The sequence below is a fragment of the Osmerus mordax genome, chromosome 6 (genome assembly GCF_038355195.1).
Source record: "Osmerus mordax isolate fOsmMor3 chromosome 6, fOsmMor3.pri, whole genome shotgun sequence".
Taxonomy (NCBI): Eukaryota; Metazoa; Chordata; class Actinopteri; order Osmeriformes; family Osmeridae; genus Osmerus; species Osmerus mordax.
This window is the reverse complement of record NC_090055.1, coordinates 15,887,859-15,900,310: the sequence shown is the minus strand read 5'-3', so window position 1 is coordinate 15,900,310 and position 12,452 is coordinate 15,887,859. Positions and strand designations below refer to the sequence as shown.

Below are 12,452 nucleotides of genomic sequence, written 5' to 3'. Positions count from 1 at the left end.
CCGTTCATAGAAGATCCTGTGGAGCTTGGTGCGCGGATAGTGAGAGGTGCGCTCAGAAGAGCAAGAACATTTAGAGACCGACAAAACCTTTTCGCATTCCCTCATGAGTATCTTTATGAAAGATATAGATTCTCAGCAGAGGGAATTACGTATCTTTGCCAGCTTCTTGAGCCGTATGTTGCCAATTTGACACATCAAAGCCGTGCGCTCACAGTCCCACTATATATAGCGTTTCGTTATTTCGCTACCTACTTTTATAGTGTGGGTGATGCGGAGAATCTGAGCAAGAACACGGTCTGCCGCGCAATTTGCAAAGGATTTTCTTCAATGGCTGTTGCCACCATATTCTGATTAATAGAGTGATGAAAAAGAGATATCCAAAGTGCCCTTTGTAAAAACTTTGGACTCTAATATCTTGACAAAATGAAACGAGGATTTTCATTCTGTCTTCATTCAATGTTCTGATTTCCGTTGTGGAAATGTATGCAAATGATATCATATTTTACAACTTAATGCATCATTTGCTCATTGGGTGTGCTTTGCCTTCGGCAAGGGCACAACCTTTGTTCTCTCACATATATATTATTATTATTTATTTATTATTTTTCTTTTTGCCCCTCTAAAACTCAGTCAATATTTGGCCTACATAGACAACGTAGGTGTCAAAAGTTTCGTCTTGGTAGCGATTGAGTTGCTTCTATTGGAATTTACGTTCCGTTGCATGGTTTAGGCTTAAGTTTTTGTGGCGAAAAGTGAAGCTAACGGTGGCTAATTTGCTAGCCACAGTCACTGACGTTACTAACGTCACCGCGTCACTAACGTCACGAAAACACGCGTGACTACCTTTGGCAGAACATTCGTTTCGCATCTGTTAACTTGGGGGATAGCTAGGCTAACTATAGCTTTACTGCAAGGCAGCTGCAGAAACGCCACAAGAAAAGAGGCCAGGGTGATAACTATTTACTCATTTTACTTTGTGATATGACACACAATTGTGATGTGTAATGTACAATATAAGCTGATATTATTAAGGAAGTACATCTACTTTCGGAAACAGTAGTCTACTATTTCACTGAATTGTTAGCATCATGACATTAGCCTGTGTTGCCCGGGCAACACATACTACAGTGGTCTATGATGTAGCGTTATCTGTTTTCAATCGTTAAAATAAACATTCCTCACATATACATTTTCGTTGTAGGATTTATTCTGACATTAGTAAACGATTTGTTGGTGAAATTACCATTACCTGTCGTTTCAAACCAGTGTAGCTCACTGCAACGCTGTAGCTTAGCGAGACACACTACAAAAACATCTACACTACACAGCTGTTTAGGAAGTCAAACAGCGACAGAACATGTTCGGCACTCTCCTTACTTAAATCAAAAGTCTATCTAACTACTAACCTGAACTTCATTGCCACAGCCTAAACGTTGTCAATCTGTTCATGAAAATAATTAATTTCAGCCTAAACCGTACAACGGAACATTAAATCCAATTCAACCAAAGCAATCGCTACCAAGACGAACACACTAGTAGTCTAGTACTGTACCGTAGTAGTACAATTTACCGGGGCAGCTTCTCCACACAGGGCTATATCGCATTTTGCGTTGTTACTGACAATGGTTGCTACCAGTGAGCTTTTTATGAATGAGCGATTTTCCACTAAATAAATGTCAAGCTTATTTACGTTTTGGGGGGCATATTTTCAGTTAGCAGATGGTACTGTTTGAATCGTGATTCAATCTTCTACTGCCGGTAACGTCGTAGAATAATCTTCAAAGGGGGTTCTTTATTCATGAATGAATGCAATATGAGTAGGCTAAATGCTTGAAAATATCACGAGAAGGGAAAAACTTAAAAGGACGTTTAAGTCATAGAGATTAGGTCAATTTTTACACCGGTCTGCCAAATGTATTCGTTTTGATTCAACGATGAGGCTGCCTCTTGCAGGGGAAATGAGAAGACATCTATTTCATTCTACACTTCACTCGTATTTTCAGTTGTAAATGAGCAGCAAAAATCTATGTAATCTTTATAAATAATAAGTATGCATTTTTATATAAAATATACAGAAATATCAGTTGTAAAAATGTCATTCAAAAACGGACCCCTGTGCAACCGACGCAAGCAAGCACACTCTACAATTTCCCCAGAAATTGTACCCTCTCTAGTTATTATTATACATCTGCAATTGGAGTCTATGGCAGCCCCTAGAACCACATGGTCAGAAGTTGTGAAATTTGGCACACTCTTTAGGACCTGTCCCCTCATCACTTTCACCAAGTTTCATGTCTCCCATTTCAACCCTCTAGCGCCACCAATGGGTCAAAGTTGAAGGTGTGTTTACACACGTTACCTTTGAACCATATGCCACATTTTCCAAAATGAGGTATCATTGGATTCCCTGGATCAAGACAAGTTCAACGCACACTATGACGTCATACCCAGTCATATAGATTCTCCGCCATTTTGAATGTTAAGGAGAAACGTTTTTTCGCTACTCCTCCTACAATCCTTTAAAATCTTCTTCAAAATTTCCACAGATGATCTTCAGACCAAGCCTCACAAAAGTTATCCCCTGGAGCTTTGATTTTCGCAACCGTTTGTTAGTTACAGCCAATCAAATTCAGCAACTGATCCGGAAAAAGGGAAGTCAGGTCATATCTTAGTGAATCTCCATCCTTCCATCTTACTAATCATAAAATCTCAGCAGTTGGTGTGTAGCAAAGAGGCTAGAGAGACTGACTTGGGACCTTATGCTCATGAGTTCAAATCCCCGCTCAGCCTATTGTTGTTGGCCAAACATTAAGTAGTTTTGCTCTCTTGTTGTCCAAGTCTCGATCTTCTACAGTGTACATTTATAATATTTTGCCATTTTGCGGAGGAACACGCATCGCTGCTTGCAGCTATATTTTCTATTATTCACCTTTGCAGGGGCACAACAAATGCTGCTAATGCTTGCTAGGTACACAGTTGCCGACGCTAGCTAACTAACGTCCAACAAAAAAAAGATCTGTTAGCTATAACTAGCTAGTATGTGCAGACTGTGCTGTTGACCATTAACTCCAGTTGGAATATTCACCCCAAAATGGCGGCCGCACTACCGAAGCGAAGTGGCTGTTACCAAAAAAGCATCAGCGTTTCGCCTATTGTTCTTCTATACTCTTTTCTTAGATAACCTGTTGCGTTTTGCATTTTGGGTAAAATAAGACACTTTGCAAAAACAGAAACAATGGCGGAAACAGAGACACTTAATGGCGAAGGATCGATACATTTAAACCTGATGAAACCCTATCCGTTGGAGGAATACAATATTGAAAACGTTGTGTTATTAGCAAAATAGTGTGTGCATTTTTAAGCTTCTTAATTTAACCCCAACGCTAGTTCCATTCATCAACAACTCCAACGCAGATGGCTGGCGCTAGCGTCAATAAAGTGAGTTGTTGTCATCTACTCACTCGTTTAATAAAATGACAATTTAGCCGAAAAGCAGAACCCAATCAACATTTTCTGCAGTTACAATTAGAACTAACAAACTTAATTCCTTTAGTAATAAATTATGCTAAGATAATGACGTAGCCTACTAACAGATCGTTGGAATAGAAACTGAGCCCTTACCACAAGGTTTAGCCAGCGGGAGAGGTGGCTTAGCATGGCTCTGCCCCCTTTGTTTTTGACACAAATAAAGATATAGGTTCACAACGAACACAACGATGGTTCGTTATGAACCTTTGGGTCATGTGACCCGAAGGCAGCACAAGGGTTAAACTAAGTTTATGCAACTGGCCCCTGGTCCCAGAGGTATAAGTTAACTTATACCTAATTACCTTGGGTACTTAGACTAGAATAAGCCGCCGTAAAGGAACGGAACTCTAGCTGAAATAAGCGAGACTTTTCTCTAATCTACATTGATGGAAAAAAAGAAAAGAATAGTTTGACCTTTACCTTATTGACAGACATAATTTCCCATTGATTACTATGACCATGGCCTATTTACACATACAGTGTCTCTACATTTTCTCTACACTGCACACAAAAGTCTACTGTCTCTTACAGGTGTTGTCAAACAGTATCATAGACTGCATCTTGCTGATTAGACATTACTAAATTATGGGGCTATGGGATGTTGTATAGGGTTGTTGCTGACAGCTGGTTACAGAGGAAAGCACACATGGCTACCAAGTTCCATCTTAACGCAGTCATTCTCAGGCCCATATAAGGGCATGTGTCTCTTAAAGATGATGTCATCAGAAGACTAGTGTGGTGGGGCTCTATAGTAGCAGAAAAGGAGAGGGGGGGGGGGGTCAGGGTGGGAGACACACAAAGAGGCAAAGGAAGAGAAGTGTTGCAAGGCAGGCCAGCAGAAGTTGGATGAGAAAATAATAGAGGAACGTGGGAAAGAAGAGTGTTCAAGAGTCGTGTTTGCAAATGAGCGACAGGTCATGTCTGTAAACATGTGACAGGAGGGAACTAAATTTGAAGAAAAGGAAACAGCTGGGAAGTCAGAAAAGAAAAGAGAAACTGAGTGAGAGAGAGTAAGTTAGTTAACATTACCAGCTGTCAAAGTTGTAAGGAAGGACAGGATAGAGGGAGGACAGGGTAAAGGACAGTAAAAGAAGAGAGAGATCATACAGCTGATAGAGAACTGTCCGTCGGCACCATGGGCAAATCAGGTAAGTGAAACCATAGCATTACAGTCACTTTTGTCCTGAACATAGTGTTTGTTGCTATGAGTGTGTCTGGATATACCGTTGGTCTTTGTAGGGGTGTTACTTTACAGAAGTCATATCTTTGTGTCACAAAGATATAAAAGAGGGGTTTTGTTGTATAGATGCAGAACATGCAGTCTCTGTTTATTCATAGTCAGTCGGTAACAACCTTCATGTATGTGCGGGCTGTTGAGCAATGCTGGTGTGTATGTGTAGGTGCTTGCTCATGGCGGTGTGGGTGTGTGTGGATGCGTGTGTGTGCTTGCTCAAGGCATTGTGTGTGTGTGTGGGTGTCTGTGTGTGTGTGAATGTGTGCGTACTTCAATCACTCCATTGTGTGACTGCTCGACAGAATGGGGATGTGTGAGTAGGCCAGTGATAGGCACCAGCAGGAGAAGAAAGGCAAGGCATGAATCCCCTCCTCCTCTATTACCCTGATACACACACGTACACATGTTCACTGTCACCATTTTCTGTACAGCTGTAGAGGATCCCGTAGGATTGCCCAGAGTGAAATCATAGTCAGAGTTAGTCATATGTCATTCTGTCTCTTTCTATTTCTCTATCTCTCTCTTTATCTCTCAATCTTTTTATCTATATATCTGTCCCCTCTAAGCCTCCAAGCAGTTTTCTGAGGAGGTGTTGGCGAGCCATAATGATTACCGGAGGAAGCACCAGGCACCCCCTCTGAAGCTGAGCAGGAAGCTGAGCAGAGAGGCCTCTCGGTGGGTCACATGGCGCTGGGCCCTCCCACCGTCACATCCACCCCTCGTCCATCATTTCTCTGACTATTTGTGTGTGCGTGTGCATGTGTGTTTACTTTGCATGTCTGTATGTGTAATGTATATGTGTGTATAATGTGTGTGGGTGCATGTGTGTGTGTGTGTGTGTGTGTGCGTGCAGCTATGCAGAGAGTCTGGCCAGCACACGGATCCTGAAGCACAGCGTGGAGTCCAGCAGAGGGAGCTGTGGAGAGAATCTAGCCTGGGCCTCTTACGACCAGCCAGGTACAGAGGTTCTCAGACAGGTGGTCTTATTGCTCTGAAAGCAACACTACACCAGCAGACTCTACTACTCTAGTGTATGAACTCCACTCCATTATGGCTGTACTGTACTCTAAAGAACAGTGCTTGTTGCTGTATCCAGTCAGAGAACAGCTGGGTCCCATTTTCCCAGTGTGTGTGTATGTGTGTGTCAGAGTCAGAGACCATAACTCAAAGCAGAAATATGTATGTTTAAGTGCTATAGTGTGATTTATATAGTCCTCTACAGAGGTTCACAGCCTAACCCAAGCTCCTCAGGTCTATAAAATATACCTCAGGGATGAAAAGAGGAGAACAATATTCCCAGCGCTCATAGGGACGAACAACAAGTCTGCTGCTGCTGCAGGTTAATGGAACAAGTCTTGCTTGTTGCGTGTGTGTGTGTGTAGGGAAGGACGTGGCAGATCGTTGGTATGATGAGGTGAAACAGTACAATTTCAACAGGCCTGGATTTTCTTCTGGTACTGGTGAGTTCAGCCTCTACCTATGATTGATAGCAATCATAGGGCAGGGACTACCTGCTATACTATCTGACTTTCTGTGTCACTTTCTGCTTCGGTCTCTCTGTCTTAACTTTCTCTTTGGGCCCTGAAATCAGTACTCTATTCTCTCAATCTTTTTTCTCTCTGAGCTCACTCTCTCTCTCTGTGTATCTGTCTATTTTTCTCTCTCCCTCTCCCTACTGTCTCTGTCTCTTTGTTTCTCTCGTTCTCTTTGTTTCTCTGTATCTCGGTCTCGCTTGTCTTTCACTGTGAGGTCACGGTTCCATGAGTGGTGTGAGTGTATCTCTGACTCAGCAATCAGGAACGGTGAAACGGGGAAAGGAAGGGGGAGGGAGGACGGGGTGTCTCAGTCATTGTTCCAGGTTCTGTTTCCATGTGATGGACCCCGCACAGTCAGCCAGACATCACCAAGATACTGCATGCAAACTCACATGACTCATTAGGAAATTATTTAGAAAGTGGGAGAGAAAAGAAGTGTGCAGTGAAGAAAAGGAAATATTGTACCCTGGGGAAAAGGGGTTGGTAAAGAGTGTATAGAGTCTTCCTGAGTAAGAGTATAAGAGCGGAGGAAAGGAATGCAGGCTTCTATGAGAGTAAATATTTAGAGGGGTGAGTTCACACTGTTGCTACAGAAACTACACATCGTCCACTAATCATGAGTTTGCCTTCTTCTGTCCCTTTGTCCCTCAATGTCTTTCTCCATCTCTCACTCTCTGTCCCTCGCTCTCTTCTCCCAGGTCATTTCACAGCCATGGTCTGGAAGGCCACCAAGAAGCTGGGTGTGGGAAAGGCCATAGCATCTGACGGCTCTTCCTTTGTGGTGGCCAGGTACTTCCCAGCTGGTAACATCACCAACCAGGGACACTTTGAGAGTAACGTACTTCCTGCCAAGACTTGATCAGCCTCTCCCCTCATCCCTCGTCTTCTGCCCCACCCCTCCCCCTGAACTGACAGTAGTTGTTGACCCGGAGACTTGTTCTGTGGCAGATATGGACTCCTTCCATCAGCATCGTCCTCCCACTCAATCTGCTGTTTAAAAGGACTGTTATCCAACACTGACACAAGATCCCCTGTCTCGTTTGAGAATCTGATCAACCTAACATGTGACTGCCCTAACAGAAGACATTCTCCTCAGAACATCTATCTCAGAATGCCTCTGTCAAAAGCCATCCCAGACTCAGGACCAGCTCCTCCCACCCCTCCACCTCCCCCCTGCCATTCTTCATCACAGCCTCATCAATGCAATTTATACCTGCTTCAAAAACATTGTCCTCATTGGTTTAATACATTATCCTCATTCAGTTGTATCTGTGTGAACACCATGGAAATGTCAGATGAAAAACATGTGAAAGACAAGATGAAACAACCTAACCTAAACCTATAAAAATGGACATGTGTGTGTTTTAGTACATTCTAACTAGATTTTATGAAATAAAAGTGACTTTCTGCAAATCAGATCAAATCAAAATGTATTTGTATAGCCGTTTTAACATGCAAGCATGTCACAGAGGGCTTCACATACGCTCATAGAACTGCCCCTCAACCAACCTAAACCCTCAAGGAAGACAAGGAAAAACTCCCAGAAAAACTCACTGCAGGGGAAAAAATGGAAGAAACCTTGGAGGAGCAATTCAAGTGAGGGATCCCCTCCTCCAGAGACGGTTGGTGAAAGAGAGGAGCAGAACACAGGCTTAACATATTCATACAGCAGGGAAGTGTCAATGGGTTTTGAAACATCAAAATCCATTGTTCAACTTGGTAGATGTAGGAAGGGCCCGGGAAACTCGCTGTTGCCCGTCATGGAGACTGGTTTCCTGTTGGCGACCAGGACCAGCGTTGGCAAATCGACGACCAGGCAGGTGCTGACAGCTCAAACCCCCCACACCACAGGGGATGTGTGGAGGGGGGACAGAGAAAAGAGAGCAGGAATTAGAGAATGCCAGGAGCAGCTAACAGTTACAGTCATATTAGAATGAGATACCCACCGATCAAGTGTGGACTAGTGCAGCAATTTAGTGGAGCAAAAAAAAAGGGTATTTGATGATGACTAATAACAGAAACTATAACAATAACAAATATAGCTGCAAGCAGCAATGAGGTGGCCAAGCAGTCATATGACTGAGAAAACATTTTAGACATCCTTAGAACAGGGTTCTGAGTCCATATACCAAGTTTGGTGTGAATCCATCAAAGATTTGCTGAGATACGACCCAACTTCCTGTTTGCTGGCTTAACGGCACATTTTGATTGGCCATACCGGGCAAACGGTTTTGAAAATCCAAAAAACATATGACGGCTTTTGTGAGGCTTGGTCTGAAGATGATCTCTGCCAAATGTGGTGAAGATTGGAAAACATTTGTGGGAGGAGTAGAGAAAACGTGTTTTTTCTGTAATTCAAAATGGCGGCCGGATCAATTCGGCTGTTATTACAAATGATCATGTGTCACACATGGGATGTCCCAAGATATCATGAGACAAAGGAATCATTTAATAAAGGCAAACAAATCAACACTTATTGGCCAAAACACATTTTTGCTTCCTGCGGCCACGCCCAGTGATCACATGACACCAAATTGAATGGACATCCTCAACCAGATATGACCCAACTTCCTGTTTGGTGTCTTTGCTGCCGATCTTGATTGGCTGTACCGGACAAACGGTTTTGAAAATAAAAAATCCTTTCAAAATTTTTAGTGAGGGTTGCTGTGACGATTATGTGTGCCAATTCTGGGGAAGATTTGACAGAAATTGAAGGATAAGCGAAAAAACGTTTTAAAATTCAAAATGGCAGAAAATCTATATAACCGGAAATTGACGTCATATGGTGTGTTGAACTCGTCTTGATCCAGGGAATCCAACAGTACCTCATTTTTGAAAATCGGTCATATGGTTCAAAAGTTACGTGTGTAAACACAAGTCCAACTTTGACCCGTTGGTGGCGCTAGAGTGCTCGAATGGGACACATGAAACTTGGTGAAAATAAAGAGGGGACTGTCCTCAAAGAGTGTGCCAAATTTCACAACTTTTTACCATACGGTTCTAGGGGCTGCCATAGACTCCAATGAGAGAAGAAGTGTAATAATAAATATAGCTGCAAGCAGCAATGGGGTGGCCAAGCAGGTCAGATGACCCAGAAGAAACTTTCGACATCCTCAGAAGAGTGTTCTGAGTACATGCAGCAAGTTTGGCGTGAATCCATCAAAGATTTGCTGAGATACGACACAACTTTTCTGTTTGGCGGCTCTGCTGCCGATTTCGATTGGCTGTACCGGACAAACGGTTTCGAAAATCTAAAATCATTTTGATAGTTTGTTTGAGGATTGCATTGACTATAGCTTGTAGCTTGACTACAGGTAACTAACGACTGCGGTGTACCTGGCTTCCTTTGCAGTTGCTTACAGTCTCGCTAAACAGAGAATCAGAGACATGACAAGCTCGTCGGCTTTGGCTAGATTCAAACCTCTGACGTTGCCGTTGCCAGGACACCAACTTATCCTAGTGAGCGATTCTCAGTGCTGCAAATCACAGTTCAGTTACTGGGTAAAAATATAAGAAGTTTTTCCTGTGGCAAGCGGTTGTCCGATTTGGCCCAAGTTTAAACAGCTGTAATTCAGTCCTATTTTGACATGTCAAGGTGATTGTGGTCTGAAGATAATCTGTCCCAAATTTGGTGAATATTTGATACATTTTGTAGGAGGAGTGAACAAAAACGTTTTATTAATTCATTCAAAATGGCGCCATCAATTTGGCTGCTATCACAAGTTAACATGTGTCAGACACGGGATCGACGCCGTAGAGGTTAGAGGACACATATCTACAAAGCACAATAAATCTGACTCTTCTTGAGTATAGATCCCCTGAGAATGAAACATGGTCATTACCATTATACTGTTAGACAGCTACTGTGGCATACCTGGCTTCACTAAACAGATAAACCAGTACCATGTCATGCTTGATGACTGTGGCTGGATTCGAACCTACGACCTTGCACTTCAAAGGAGCCCGTCTTATCCCAGTGAGCCATTTTCAGCACTGGGAATTGCTGTGTACAAACGCCCAAAATGGCAGACACGGGACAGTGTGATATATTTCGACTTAGTATGCCACGTAGAATCAGAAGAGACCAATCTTGGGATTTATGACAAATCTGTTCAGAAGTTATGATGCAAGAAATCCGATGCACTGGCTAGATGTAGCATCACTATATCGACAAAGCACAATAAATCTGACTCTGAGTATAAATCCCCTGAGAATGAAACATTATCGTGACCATTATGATTATACTGCTCGACAGCTACTGTCGCATACCTGGCATCACTAAACAGATAAACCAGTATCATGACATGCTTGAGACTTTGGCTGGATTCGAACCTACGACCTTGCACTTCAAGGAAGCCCGTCTTATCCCAGTGAGCCATTTTCAGCACTGGGAATTGCTGTGTACAGTTACTGTATACAAAAAGTAAGCCGTTTCTCCTGTGGCACGCGTGGTCAGATTTGGCCCAAATTGTTGCCCCAACAGCTGTAATTCAGTCCCATTTTGACATGTCAAGGTGATTGTGGTCTGAAGATAATCTGTGCCAAATCTGGTGAATATTGGATACATTGTGTAGGAGTAGGGAAAAAACGTTTTATTCATTCATTCAAAATGGCGGCCTCATCAATTCGTCTGGTATCAGGCATTAACATGCGTCAGACATGGGATCTCCTAAGATATCACGAGACATAGGAATCACTGAAATACAACAAACAAATCAACAGTTATTGGTCAAAACACAATTTTGCCTATTGTTGCGCCCCCTAGAGCTCAAATGACCCTACCTTTTTCGTACCTCTTAATAACAGGGTCATGAATCCATACACCAAGTTTGGAGTCAATGCATCAAAGATTCACTAAGATATGACCTCACTTCCCTTTTTCCAGATCAGTTGCTGAATTTGATTGGCTGTAACTAACAAACGGTTGCGAAAATCAAAGCTCCAGGGGCTAACTTTTGTGACGCTTGGTCTGAAAGTCATCTGTGGCAATTTTGAAGAAGATTCGACAAGAATTGTAGGAGGAGTAGCGAAAAAACGTTTCTCCTTAACATTCAAAATGGCGGAGAATCTATATGACTGGGTATGACGTCGTAGTGTGCGTTGAACTTGTCTTGATCCAGGGAATCCAATGATACCTCATTTTGGAAAATTCGGCATATGGTTCAAAGGTAACGTGTGTAAACACACCTTCAACTTTGACCCATTGGTGGCGCTAGAGGGTTGAAATGGGAGACATGAAACTTGGTGAAAGTGATGAGGGGACAGGTCCCAAAGAGTGTGCCAAATTTCACAACTTCTAACCATGTGGTTCTAGGGGCTGCCATAGACTCCCATTGCAGATGTATAATAATAATAATAATTATAAGAAAAGGTAGAAACCCTTAAGGTGGCTTCGCCGCTTCGCAGCTTGCCCACCAATTATAAGAAAAGGTAGAAACACTTGAGGTGGCTGTGCCGCTTCGCGGCTCGGCCACCAAATATAGCTGCAAGCAGCAATGGAGGGGCCAAGCAGTCCAGAGCAGTACATGGCCTCCATAGCACTTGTGCAACAATTAAGTCACAACAACCTGTTGCACTCATGCAACACACCAAGTTTGGTTGAAATCTATGTTTGCGTTCAAGAGTACTGAGAGTTCAAAGTTATTTTTCTGGTATAACACTGCAGGCCTCCTCTGCTCCTCATGGGAACGATGGAACCCAAGTTTGATGATAATCGCGCAAATGGTTGCTGAGATATGCTCTTGCGCCTCGTTTGGCGGCTTCGCAACCGCTTTTGATCGTCTCTACCGAACAAACGTTTTTGAAAATTGAAAATTCATCTGATTGCTTTAGTGAAACTGGGTCTAAAGATCATCTTTGCCAAATTTGGTAAACATTGGACAAAAATTGGGGCGTGCAAAAGGTTTTTACACTTTTCCATGAAATCCAAAATGGCGGCCACGTCCATTCAAATTTTATGAAAAGTTATTAATAGTCAGGCTTGATATCTCACAATACATCAACAGACAAAGAAATTACTTTATTAAGGTAAACACTTCAACAGTTATTAGCCAAAACACGTTTATGCTTCCGGCCACGCCCCCTAGTCACATGACACAATCTTAGGAGGACATCCTCAGAATAAGGTTCCAAGGCGGCGTACCAAATTTAGTTTC

General features: G+C 42.7%; 1 protein-coding gene across 1 annotated transcript; it reads left to right on the top strand.

Moving 5' to 3' along the window:
* Positions 1–4,328: 4,328 nt before the first annotated feature.
* Positions 4,329–7,710, top strand: glipr2l (GLI pathogenesis-related 2, like). Its single transcript, XM_067238280.1, has 5 exons — positions 4,329–4,676; positions 5,329–5,437; positions 5,616–5,719; positions 6,145–6,222; positions 6,996–7,710. The coding sequence occupies exons 1-5, from the start codon at positions 4,664–4,666 to the stop codon at positions 7,154–7,156; spliced, it is 465 nt and encodes a 154-aa protein (XP_067094381.1). The 5' UTR covers positions 4,329–4,663; the 3' UTR covers positions 7,157–7,710.
* The last annotated feature ends 4,742 nt before the right edge of the window (positions 7,711–12,452 follow it).

Coding starts and splice junctions, on each gene's coding strand:
- glipr2l (XM_067238280.1), top strand. Junction 5,438..5,615: donor CTGAGCAGAGAGGCCTCTCG/GTGGGTCACATG, acceptor GTGTGCGTGCAG/CTATGCAGAGAGTCTGGCCA. Junction 6,223..6,995: donor TGGATTTTCTTCTGGTACTG/GTGAGTTCAGCC, acceptor CTCTTCTCCCAG/GTCATTTCACAGCCATGGTC.